This window comes from Microcebus murinus, chromosome 5 (assembly GCF_040939455.1).
Source record: "Microcebus murinus isolate Inina chromosome 5, M.murinus_Inina_mat1.0, whole genome shotgun sequence".
Taxonomy (NCBI): Eukaryota; Metazoa; Chordata; class Mammalia; order Primates; family Cheirogaleidae; genus Microcebus; species Microcebus murinus.
In genome coordinates, this window is record NC_134108.1 from 35,130,268 (window position 1) to 35,143,814 (window position 13,547).

General features: G+C 40.1%; 1 protein-coding gene and 1 non-coding gene across 2 annotated transcripts; one reads left to right on the forward strand and one right to left on the reverse strand.

Annotated features, from left to right (window-relative positions):
• Window positions 1-2,191: 2,191 nt before the first annotated feature.
• LOC142871257 (U7 small nuclear RNA) lies at window positions 2,192-2,255 on the reverse strand. Its single transcript, XR_012919511.1, has one exon. It is a non-coding gene; the product is annotated as a U7 small nuclear RNA (small nuclear RNA).
• Window positions 2,256-10,508: 8,253 nt separating this feature from the next.
• On the forward strand, window positions 10,509-12,215 carry LOC109730850 (large ribosomal subunit protein mL49). The gene has a single exon (XM_020287376.2). The coding sequence runs from the start codon at window positions 10,515-10,517 to the stop codon at window positions 11,013-11,015; it is 501 nt and encodes a 166-aa protein (XP_020142965.2). The 5' UTR covers window positions 10,509-10,514; the 3' UTR covers window positions 11,016-12,215.
• The last annotated feature ends 1,332 nt before the right edge of the window (window positions 12,216-13,547 follow it).

Below are 13,547 nucleotides of genomic sequence, written 5' to 3' on the forward strand. Positions count from 1 at the left end.
TCTAGATCACTTAAAAACATGAGCTATGTATTAATATTAACAATTTAGGAAGCAGGAATTTTAACAAATAAAATAATCTCAAAAAATTGAATGAATATCCATGTGGTGATTTTAAGGCTAGAAAATACTAAAGGAAAGCATCAATGTATCATCAAGATGCTCAGCATTCTTTACACTGACAGATAACTGTTTGAGTTTTAATATTTCAACACAAAAGAAGGCAACTATGCTCCTTAGGCTTCTATGCAAACAGTCAAGTTGCCATATGACACCTTGGCTCTTCTGTGTTAAAGACCTGCACGAATGACCTAGCACAACACTAGGCAGGTGGGCCTCAGTGCACCCAAGAGACATTGCTCCAAATCTCTCTCAATCTGAGAAAGCACATCTGTTTCAAAGAAAGCTTTGAAAAAAGAGGCCGATTCAGATGCTATTAATATTTCCCATATTAACAAACTAACACCCACATCCCACATGTATAGATTAATTCTCTCTTAAAGTGGTTATTTCAGTTGCGGAAACCCCACAGATGAATGTCAGAATGAACCAGCCTTGTGTATTAGTCAAATTTTGTTATAAGCATGTCTCAGAGTATTAAATTTTAATATTACATAGAATCCCAAATTTTCAAAAGAGAGAAAATGACTCCATAAAACCAAGATTTACATTCGTACATTCCCATATACACAAAACTGCTGCCAATGGCACTGTAAATCAACTAATTGCTTCCAGGAAAGGCCCTATCTTTATTTAACATTAAATGTATTTATTTATATATGTATACCTACACCTTCTTTTAAAAAAATTTTAGGGGGTGACAGGTTTTCAAATGTAGTAGACATCTAATCAGATCAGGATGAAGGCATTGCTCAACTTTCACAGCATGATCTCTTAGGTAAATTCCAATTTGTCTAACTCATAGTTCCCTCAAAAATTCAACCGTCTGTTGAACATACACTATGTTCTGGGCACTAGGGATACAAGGATCAAGAAATAGCCCTGCACCAAAGAAGCTTCCCACCTCATAAGAGAGACACGCGGGATTGGATTGCCATGAGATCTGTGAACCCTGTAACAGAGCAAGTCATAAGGTACAGACTGAGCTCAGGGGCATAAAGGAAAATGTATAGCTCCCAGTGAAAAGATTCACTGGGAATCTTGGGCAGTGAAAAGATTTCAACAAAGGGAAAGATGCTTGAGCATCTTGGAGGATTGGCTGAAATTTGACACATAGACATGTACACATTCACAGAGGCATGAAATGGCACAGTGTGTTCAAGAACCAGGAGTTGAACTGTCACTGGATTCAAACTTGATGCAGTTGTATTAAGATATTCTATGATTTCCTTGTAAATAAATTGTGCATTAAAGCCAGATTTCTGCTCTTCCCCATCTTTTAACACTGGGAGAAAAAAATCCCATGAATTTTCTTTGAAATTTTATAAGATCATGCAAAACACATTCTAGTGGAAAGTTACAAACACAATTACTGTAGACATAAATTCATAAATGACTTACAGTTGAACTTAAATGAACAGGAAAACCTCTACAATTTATTTCTTTTCCATTACCCTTGAATTTCGGGTTAAGCATTTCATTCAGTTCTTTAATCAACAGCACCAGGTGGTGGAAGTTATTCCTGGAAGCACAGTGCAGAGGTCAAGAGCTCTGGAGCTGGACAGATGGGGACTGACTCCTACCTTTGCTTCTCAGTAACTGTGTGACCTGGGGTAAGTTTCTTATCTTTTCTAGCCTCAGTTTCCTTGTGTACATACGGAACAGGTGTTACACTAGCACATGGTTCAAATAGGTAGTCTGATAACTAAATAAGATTATATGTAATGAGCTTTGCAGAGAGTCTAATATGTAGTGAGAGCTCAATAAATAACTTTAAAATAAGGCCAAAAGAAGACAACGTGGGATTCGTCTGTAAATAAAAGCAAAACTAGGAATTTATGCAATTATCCAAATAATCAAAAATTAATTCTCATTCTTCAGAAACAACCAGCTATTTTAAATATAAAAAGTGATGAGGGTTTCTGATGGAAATGGTTTGTGATTTGATTTCTCTTTTTTTTTTTCTTATTTTGTGTGTGTGTGTGCGTGCATGCGCGCGCACTGTGGGGCGTGGGGGAGGGGAGATGGGTGGGGGAGGGGAGATGGGCGGGGCGGGGAGGGGAGATGGGCGGGGCGGGGCGTTTCCCCATGAGGACCGGAAAACCTGCTAGACAAATTCTAAAAGAGCTGTAACACTAGGGATTTGATTTCTCTAGCAAAGTAAGTCAATTCTCATTTTTCCTTTAAGTATATAAAACCAATCTAAACATGTGTTCCCACTAAACTCCCTAAACTCTTGGACTTTGGTTCTCCCAGTTTACTCTCTAGTTAAAAGATGCTTATATTGTTTACTATAAAGATGATTAGAAGAAAAGTACTTGTAGATGAAGAAGGGGATATTTGGATATTAGAGAAGCCTAAAAGCTCATATACAACTTGGCACACCGTAATGTATTAGGCAGCTAATAGAAGCCCACAGGAGCAGTTACCATGATAATCTTGAATACATTATCCCTAGTGTGCAGTAAATGTTGTTGATTGACTGACTCATCAATTGGCGTAGCACAGTGCTTTCTAACCCTGTCTGCGTGTTAGAATCACCTGGGATTTTTAAAAACTCCTTATGCCTTTTGGTTGAATTGGTCTAAGTAGTGGCCTTAGCATTGATATTTTAAAAATTCTCCAGATAATTCAAATATGCATCCAGGGTTGAAAACCACTCATGTGGTATAATGCCTACTTATAATTTGAAAAACAAGAGAAGGAGAAAATAAATACTTATTATATACAGGGACAATGAAGATGGTCATATTCTAATTTTTGTTTCTATTAATAATTTTGAAAGGGTAAAATCATCTGTCATAAAATTTAATTCAATTTAACTGTAATTTTACTGAGTGCTTACTATATATGTTGCACATTGTGTTAATAACTGTCAAATATTTTTTAAAAGTCAATGGCAGAGTTCTTGGCAGAGGGGATAATCTGATTAGAGAGACAATGTTTACACACAAAAACATAATTACAGATAACTATAACACAACAATATGAATAATTGAAAATTCTGATTCCAAAGCTCTCAGGGAGGTCAGGAGAAAAATGCCAAAGTGGCTGGAATCTCTGGGGTAGCTGGAAGCTGGGGGAAACTGAGACAAGTTGTGAAGAGGTAAGATTTGCAGAAACAGAAAGAAAGGGGGAAGGAATTTCAGCATTTCTTTTGGGGGGTGTACATGGGGAAGAATCCAGTTTTCAAGTCGTTTTTCTAGCTGGGCCTCAGATGTTGCTACCTAGTTTAAAAGCATGACCAGCCTGCCCCTGCCTCCTACAAGGCTCTTTTTCCTTTGTAATTCATTGCCTATGGAGCGTGGGAAAAAACACGCACCATGATAAAATGACAGCTGTAGCCTCTTCCTACAAAGGAAAAGTCTCTGGAATCAGCTTATGAGGAAAAACAAAAACAAAAACAATGGAGCAACCTTATAGAAATGAAATATTTTTAAAACTCTTGAGTTTGTTTCATTGTCCTTCATTGTCCTAGTGGGCTTCCTGACATTTTGTTTTCTTGGCTAATGTTCTTTAGTTCACTATTTGTCTTCATTCTGCAGTCTTGGTCTGGGTCCCTTTGATTTGGTGTACCCTCCCTTTAAAGTATTGGCAGTATTTACTTTAAAGTAGGTTTTAATGTTGGTTGAGAATTTTTTTTCTTTAATTTGCAATTTGTGGTTGGGAAATGATCTGCTTTTTGTTTCAGGTTGTTTAATGTTTTCCAATATAATATTCCTTCTTGCACTCCAGTGGGTTCATTTACAAAACATTTAATGTCATTTGTGTCTTTGAAGAACTGTGTGTTTGGTTAGAACAAAAGTGAGTTCCTGCATAGAGCTTATGATGGTTTATAATTGGTAAACTATTAACTTGACTAAGTTTGTGAACTAATAAAGGGAGTAGGAAACTTTGAGATATTTACTCTTTTTCTTTTACTCATTGATTTATTCATTCAATGAGTGTTTATTGAAACCCCCTCTCTGTGCCAGGCACCAAGCTAGGTACAAATCAGGCTCAGCTCCTGCCTCCAAATAACTTATAATTCTTTGAGAGATTAGGAGGAGATAGAAAAATAAAGAGAGAGCTAGAATACAATGTGAATAATGCCAAGATAAAGTAAGCACAGGGAGCTATGGGGAGGCCAGAGTAGGAGAACTGAATCTCAGATTGGTGCCTCCACTGTAGTCAAAGCAAAGAGTTTATAGCTGGACAAATAAAAGAGAAAAGGCCATGTCAGTCCTTCAGGGGAAGCAGTACGTACAAAAGGCTAAAGTCATGTGATTCCATGAAGCTTAGAGTATGAAGTAAGTGACCTGAGATAAGACTGAAGATGTGAATAAGAACCAAGTATAAAAGATCTGGAATGCCAAAGAGCATGAGCTTAATTAACTCTGTAGACAACATGAAATCATTGAAGTACTTCAGGCAAGGAGATGCATGGTCTAGCTCAGGCATCCTCAAACTATGGCCTGCAGGCCACATGCCACCCCCCTAGGACATTTATCCAGCCCACCGGGTGTTTTTGCCGCAGCTGCCTGTCCTGCTTAGCAGCTGACTAGTCCGGGGCTCACAGTGTGCACTCTCCAACGGTCCAAGGGACAATGAACTGGCCCCCTGTTTAAAAAGTTTGAGGACCCCTGGTACCACAGCTGTGATTTGGAGATTGGACTGAGGACAGGGAGACCAGATGAAGTAGATGCAGTAACCTGCTTGAGAAATAATTAGACTGTCAACCACAGTAGTAGAAATTCAAACATAGAAGAAGGGATGGACTTGAGAGGTGGTAGAAGGTAGAATTGACAGACCTTGATAAATGATGTGATGAGGATAGGTAAAGGAATGGAAAAAGGGCAGTCATTTTTCTTGTCAATTACCACAACATGGATGAGCCTACAGGACATTATGTCAAGTGAAATAAGTCAGACATAGAAAGTGAAATATTGCATGATCTCACTCATATGAGTAATCTGAAAAAAAAAATCAAATATACAGAGATAGAGAACAAAACAGTAGTTACCAGGGGTTGGGAGTAGAGAAAATGGAGAAATATAGGTCAGAGGAAACAAAGTAGCAGATGTGTAGGATGAACAAGTCTAGTGATCTGATGTCCAACATGAGTACTACAGGGAATAAAATTGTTCAGTATATGGAATTCATGCTTAATGAGTAGATTTTAGCTACTCTTGCCACAATAATCAAAAAAAATGGAAAACTGTATGAGATAATGAATGTATTAATTTGCTTTGCTAGCGTAACCTTTTTACTATCTGTATGTATCCCATAACATCATGTCTTATACCTTAAATATACATAAAATTTATTTTTAAAATAAAATAATAATAAAAACATTTAACCAATGATGAAAATTTGCTGAAAATTAGGAAAACAGAGGTACAGAGTACTATGGAAGTAAACAGCAGACGATCTAACTGAAGGGATTACACCTAGTGCAAAGGGTCATAGAAGATCTTCCACAGCAAAAGATGTTCATGCTCAGACATAGGTGAACTGGGGTCAGGGAAAAGGGAGAGTGCTCTGGGAAGGAAAAAGGGTTAGAGCAGGGGGTCCCCAACCTATGGCTAGTTGTATAATTATTTTATTATATATTATAATGTAATAATAACAGAAATAAAGTACAAAATAAATGTAATACATTTGAATCATCCTGAAACCATTGCTCCCTCCTTCTATACCATGGAAAAATTGTCTTCCACAAAACTAATCCCTGGTGCCAAAAATGTTGAGGACCACTGCCCTAACACATCAGAAAGTCTTTGGGAAACAGCAGCAATGTAAAGAAATATCATTTATAGTTGCTTATTTGCAGTATGGAAATTAACCATAACTGAATAAAGCTGAGTAATGGCTTTAAGAAACATCACTCTGATAACCACATTTAAAACCCAGTAGCCAGACAACTAAAAATATATAGAAAAAAATTAGCCAGACATGGTGGCGCATGCCTGTAATTCCCAGCTACTTGGGAGGCTGAGGCAGTAGGATTGCTTGAGCTCAGGAGTTTGAGGTTGCTGTGAGCTAGGCTGACGCCACAGCACTCTAGCCCAGGCAACAGAGAGAGACTCTGTCTCAAAAAAAAAAATATATATATATAGATATATATATATATATAGGCAGTTATGTGCTGGAGCCAGTTCATATTAGCTCACAAAAGCATAGTGTTAAATTTTCAGAAGTTTCATGAGCCAATTGTTAAACACAGTCATCACTTAAAAATTAAACATACAAATTTACAACTTCAGTAAGAAAAGAAACCCCATAACATAGGGGAAAAAACTGGGAGCTTACCTATCTTGTCCTAGGATTCTCATGGTTAAAATGATTCTCTCTGGAGACATGGTAACATTGGCCTACCTCCTGCAGGTTTAGGGTTATGATTTATTCTGCCTTCATGGTCAAGGGACTCCCCAGCTGAGAAATTAACAAGCAACTATGTCTTTCTAAAGCCACAGTTGGCTCATCTAAAAGATATAAATAATATTTCCCTCCATGAAAGGGTCTACGTGAGAATTGAATGTGACAATGTATAATAAAAAAGCACATTGCATAATGCAGAACATGTAGAAAATTCTTAATAAATATTAGCCATTACTATTATTGTATGAGAGAAGACTATTACCCATCAACTCTATATACAAAAGCGTGACATGGACATCGTACATTGTCCAGAGTACCAGGACAACAGCCCTCAAACTCCAAAATGTTCCAGGGTCAGTTTTTGCCACTGGGCTTTTCCAAAGCAGCTGTACTCCCTCAAGTTGACTGAAGTTTTATACCTTCGGCTCCTCTGATGGGGCTACGTGCATACCCACGGCACTGGCTGAGTTTGTCCTCAAAGCGGCTTGACTCTCTAACCTTGAGTAAACTCAGCGATCCAGAGCCTATGACAAATGCACAGTAAGGACGACGTTACGACAGAGGCGCTGCTTGATTTATTGTGTCTTATGAAATAGAAACCTCTTCACATCATGGGAATTAGTGATGGAATTTTAAAAAGAATAACAAAATGAAATCAGGAATGGGAGAAATAAATGCCTGGGTCCATCTCAAAAAATAAAAACCCTTTCTAATAAAAAATGCAAACCAGATGCAGTTAGAGATGACTGATAATTAAGGATGATAAATGACTAATGTTTTGTATTGAATTATCCAGTGCACACCATGGTTTCTATGTGAGGGAACGATTCACATATGGCTGCTCGACTATCTTTTGGCCTAAGCTTGATTTCACAGGCAATTCTCCCTGTCCCGCAGTGCCTCTTCCATCACTGAGTCCTGTATTTCTCTCGGGAAAGTAACCCTCTTACCTTTCAGAGATTTCTTTTATAAGAATAAGAAAGGATAGCATAGATTATGGGTAAATATTCTCTATAATGAGCATAAATTGTATGCAACAAAGGCACAATAAGCAGAATACAAACCCTGTTTCCTAGCGGGGATGATGCAATCTCACAGGGCTACCTCTATTCCCAAATCCAGTCTATCTTGTCACTAAGGGTGTGTATTTTTTTAGGCATATGTAGAGGGTGAGGTGCACCAATCTATGATTAAGCCTTTCTTGAAATCCCTGAACAACTCCTGAATCTCACAGTCATTTATTATGACTGCAGCCTCTTTTCTGAGAGTTTTAGTCTATACCACATAACTTAGTATTGATGGTATACTGCCTCTAACTACTAGCAAGTGCTTACTCTATGCTAGTATTATCCCACCAACTAGATTGTGAACAACATAGGGACCTGATCTGCTGTTCCCATTCACTTAATGTGGCTCATAGAGTATCCTCAACAAAGACTCACTGATTGTTGACAACAGATGCTTGCCCAATCATTAGGATTATGCATTAATATTCAACTGAGACAACTAGCTTCCGCCCAGATCTGGTTTACGTACCTTCAGGATTTTTTTAGACGTGAGATGATCATGCTAACCATATCAGAAGGGAAGTTTTAATGAAGAATAAGCTAATAATAAAATGATAACCTCTTTCTCTTCCTGAATAGTCCTGCTTAAAGCCTAACTTCATCCTTTTGGAGTCAAATCTGTTATGTATCAGTTATGGTCATTTGTTGCCAATGGAGTTGTTAAATCTTCACTCTCACATAGGGAAGAAAATAATGTTTACTTTCTATGTGTTGAAGGGAAAAAAACACTCCAAGATGGAAGAAAGGAAATGTAGAATACACTCCTCGTAGAAGAGGAATCCCAATTCTTCCAGAGCACCCACCCATCTAGTGCCAGCAACACTTTCTATGTAGTGAGAGGAGTTTGGCTTGATTCAACTTATCACCTGAGAATATTCAATGGGAAGGTATTTGAAGGACTTTTTATGTGGATTCTTATTCAATTCATTTAATTATCTTGGACAATAAAACTTTCTTTACATTTGCTGCCTTGCTTGTAAAAGAGAAAGAATTCTGTGTTCCTGATAGAAGTTTCTAGTAAATGTTGACAGAATCAGACAAGAGAAACTACATAAGAAAGGAATGAGATCTGCTGGATCCTTTTATCTCATTTGGATGTCCACGTGTCTTGTTTGATTCTTTCGTCATACTCTTCAAAGCCCAGTTGTTGCACATCTGGAAGACAGCGGGTTAGATGCTGTGGTGATGACAATGTTAAGGAAAAGTTGCTCTTCAGTTCATCAGACAGCTGAATTGCTCTGTTAGTTTTAAATTTAAAAATTGGCCCCAGCTGCTCCCACTTCTTTTGGCTTCTGATTTAGAACACTAAATAAAGACAGATAATTAATCAGCCCATTGGTAAGAAAGTAAACAAATGTCATGTGATTTAGGAACTGAGGTTACAATAGTGTCGGTCACCAGAAAGTTATTGCCTATCTTCTTTCATCCTTTTCTTGTGAATGACATAGTTGAGATTAGAATCTAATCCTTTACTAAAAGGATTTGTTCTGTAAAATTTGGATTCAGTCAAAAGGCCACACTTAAGGATCTAGAAGGCCACATATGGACTTAAGGCTGCAGGTTCCCCACCCCTGAACACATACAGGACAATTAGACACTCATTTATGTGATATCTATATCATAAAAGCAACAATTCTTTAGTGTGAATGTGTAGACTGTAATAACCAGTACTTTCTTAGACAACTGCTAGCTATTTGCATTTAGAGACAAAGGGCTGTAAGGATGATGTTTGGAAGTTTTGGGGAATGATAACTGCTAGCTCTTCTCTTTCAGTTGCAAGTTACAGAAACCCAACTCAAGGTAGCCCAAATTAAGTGAATACCTGCCTGACATAATTGTGGAAATCAAGGTAGGAACTAGCACCGATTGGTCCAGAGGCTCTATCTATCAGTGCCACCCAAATTCTGTCTCTTTTCTATTGGCTTGATGGTCTCCTGGTTTGGCTCTATTTTCAGGAAGGCACTATATTGGCACAGGTGTTGGCAGTATAGGCATGCCTAGCCCTTCAAGCTGGAGAGAGAAGGGCGCTTCTGTCCCACAGCTGCCTCTGACTGGTCAGGTGTGGGGCATAAGCCCAGCCCTGAGAGAAGCAGAAAGGCCAAGCCAGCACTATGTGAGCTGAAAGTGGGAGACAGATGGTTCTCATAAGGAAATGTCAGTTCGGCTATCAAAGGAGATAGTAGACATCCACTACATGTATCCTCATGTTCGCAGTTTCTCCCTACCTCCCACACTTGACCCTGCTAACCTTAGTAGCACACTAGCAGTCAGAAAAAGGGGATGAGTGAGATTCTGTCAAGAATATTGTGGCAGAAGCAGTTAATGTTCACCAACCATTTGCGTGCTCATAAAATATATTCCTCATCCTGCCCTGCAGTTCTCTGGGGCCCTGTGACTAGATCTGGCCAAATAGACTCTGAACCACAGTGACACGTGTCACTTCTGGGCCAAGGCAGTTAAAGACCATGTGCCTTCTCCATCTTCCACCTCCTTTATGGCAGTGACCTTGGAGGTTCTGTGGTCCAGATGGGATGGTTATCAGATGACAGAGGACTCCCCAGCCCAAACTGGACCCACACGAGCAAAAAATAAACTTTATTACACTAAGTTACTGAGACGTGAGGACTTTCCTGTTACAGCAGTGAGGGGTAATTACCCTAACCTAAAACATTACTATTTCTCAGAAAGCCTTGCAGACAGATGGGAACTAGCAGTTAAAAAAAGCCTTACTTGTGGATCTATTATAACATAGTCATTTCCTTTCTGACTTCTTTACATTAAAAGTTTCCTTTAATAAGAAAGTAAAAAGCAATTGTTTCAAAGTGTCCTGCATGTGTCCTCATGACTAATCCGTTGACTATGTGTTTTCTTTATACACAGCACTTAAATTGGCATTTAGGACATAATAGCAGAAACGACCCCTAAAGAGGATGTTCTGCTTATGTTAAAATCATTTTTTGGCGTTCCAAGATGGCAGCTACCATGTTGCGGGTTACCCTACGCGGCTGGCTACCCGGCGTCCAGCGGGGCTGCGGGTTACGGCTGTTGAGCCAGACCCAGGGGCCTCCGGGTTACCCCAGCTTTGTGGAGTCCGTGGATGAATACCAGTTTGTGGAGCGCCTGTTACCCCCCACCAGCATCCCCAAACCCCCAAAGCATGAACATTATCCCACCCCTAGCGGCTGGCAGCCTCCCAGAGACCCACCACCCAACCTGCCTTACTTTGTGCGGCGCTCTCGGATGCATAACATCCCTGTCTACAGGGACATCACACATGGCAACCGCCTGATGACTGTCATCCGGAAGGTGGAGGGGGACATCTGGGCCCTGCAGAAAGATGTAGAAGAGTTTCTGAGGCCACTGCTGGGGAAGACACCCATCACCCAGGTCAATGAGGTGACAGGTACCCTGCGGATTAAAGGCTACTTTGACCAGCAGCTCAAAGCCTGGCTCCTGGAGAAGGGCTTCTGAGGCCCAGCTGAGCAGCCTGCATGATGGCGTTACGACAGACTGTAGTCCAAGGGACCTCAGGAGGAGGGATGTGGGTGTCGGAGCCCCTGGGACAGGGATACAGAGAGGGCTAAGGGCTTGGGCAGTGCAGAGTGTCAGGCCTTTTTTGCATAAAGGGATAAATGGGACTCTGTGCACAGGTGTCAGTGCTGGGGGAGAGCTACCTGACGCTGGAGACCAACCAGGAACACCCAAGCTAGTGGGGGATGTTGGCTGCTGTCCCTCTCCTACACTTTGGCTTCTTCCTGCATTGGGGTTCCTTGGGCTCAACTATTCAGATTCGAGGGGTTATTATCTGGTGGAAACAGTAGCCCAACCTAATTTAGGGGAGGGTAGCACAGGGTAGAGCCACTGGGCAGGTTCCTTCCTTTGCCCTTTAGGGCTCACTGCTGCAAACATCCCTGAGCCCTTGCTCTAGGCCTGACTTGGTATAGGCTATGGAGATGACAGATTTCTCAGGCATGGGTCCTGGAGGCCTTAAGTTCCAAGTGCAGTGCTGAGCATGGGGGCACAGAGTGCCCATGTCAGCCCCTGGACTCTATCTGGTGGAGAGAGGTAGGAGGCCCATTCTGGGTCTCTGTTCCATTCCAGACCAGACTTGGGCCTGACAGCATTTCCAGCTCTAGCTGGTCCTACCACCAGGGAGTGCCTGGGAGCTCCTTGCAGCCCAGCACAGGGCCATCCTCCCCAGCCTGCTGACCTGGAATCAAGGGTAGCCTTTTGCCCTGCCATCACATCCCACCCAGCTAGCCTTCACATTTGCCCCATCCTTGGAGTCACAGGCTAAAGGCCTGAGGCCCTACCCCATGGCAGCATCAAACTGGCTAAGACAGCTTTCACATTCTGGCTCTCCTACTTGGTATCTTACCTGAGGCATCATATTGAACTTATCTGGGGCTCAATTTTTCCATATGTAAAATGGGCACATCTTCCCAATCGGTTCATGGTCAACAGGGTCCCAAGGATAGTGCTGGCTTATGTGAAACCCTCACTCCTGGAAATTATAGGCTCAAGTCTACAGCCTCAGCAAGGAAATGGAGCCCGACACACTGATGCTATGACACAAGCCCCACCAGTCGTTAATGCAAGTTTTTATTTGGCCGTATATACAATTTAAGCTATTAAAATTTGTACAATATTTACAAATTAAATAATCATCTGAAACTGTCAAAAAAAAAAAAAAAAAATCATTTTTTGAGCCTTTATGAGAATCTTTCTAAAATGTATTATTTCTGTTATCATTATTTTTATTAAAGTAATTATTTTTTGCTGATGAAACATGATCATAAAAATCTGTTATTTTTACATACTTCAGTGAGTGAAGAAATAGACCGAATGAGTACTGATCTTTGGATTTTTTTCTGGCAGCCAGTCTTGAAAATAATTCTTTAATTATTTGCCCTTTTTAATTTGTTTTTTCCCCCTAAAGTCTAGTGCAGGCAGGATCTAGTTCATTGAGGATTGTGACTACTTAAGTTCCTATTTATTTAGTTTCATTGAAATAAGAAATTGAGACATTGTTATTTTGGATGCATCTTCTTTATGATTGAGGAAAAGAGCAAATAAAAAATTAATTCTTAAGAAATAAAAAGCCAATAAAAGATACTTTACGCTAAGAATATTAGAAAAACAGACATTGCCCCAGGGCCTACGTAGCAAAAAAGTAATAAAAGATAACTCTTAGGCCCTAATGTCTTTTCTCTCCATGTTAATGGCCCTCCTGGTAATGTGTCTTAGCTAGGGGTAGTATTCAAAATATTTTAGCTTAGATTGCCCTACCCCAACCCCAAGAAGTCTTCTTTGATGAGAAAAGTCTAGAGATAATTTATCCATTCAACAAATATCGTGTTCCTGTCATAAGAAACAAAACCTGTGCCCTGAGCTTAAGATGGCTGCAGCCCAGTGTAACACACAGTGCTCAGCAACCGTGGTGTGAGAAGGACCAAGTGCCATGAAGCCACGTAGCACACCCAGGAGTTGGAGAAGGAGGCCCTGAGGAAGAGATGTCTTAGTTTGGTGCTCAGGGATGCCTGGCCTGGTAAAAATGCAAAGGGAGGACCTTCCAGCCTGAGAGCTTAGGCACAGAGCAAAGGAGATTGGCTGGTTTCATTTCTTGTGTAATCAGGATATTCAGGAATTTATTTGGAGCCACTGGCAGTTTATCGACCATCTTTACAAAAGATATGATTTTACAACCAAATAAGTTGTGCCTTATTTCTCAGAAGGACAGTTCACATATATCCTCCCTTGTTCTAAAAGGATTTTTACGAAAACACTTTTCATGCCTTTGTAGCTTACAAAGACATATGAAACACAGAAGGATGGCATAAATTAAGAGTAGGTGATAAGAGAGACATGCTGTTTTTTAAAAAACATAGTTACAACAGAGTTACATACTATGATGCCAATTTATTTAAATAAACAGATGCATATAGGCATAGAGAAAGACTGCAAAAATATTCCCAGTTTGTTTGGTTTTGGTTTTTTATTTTG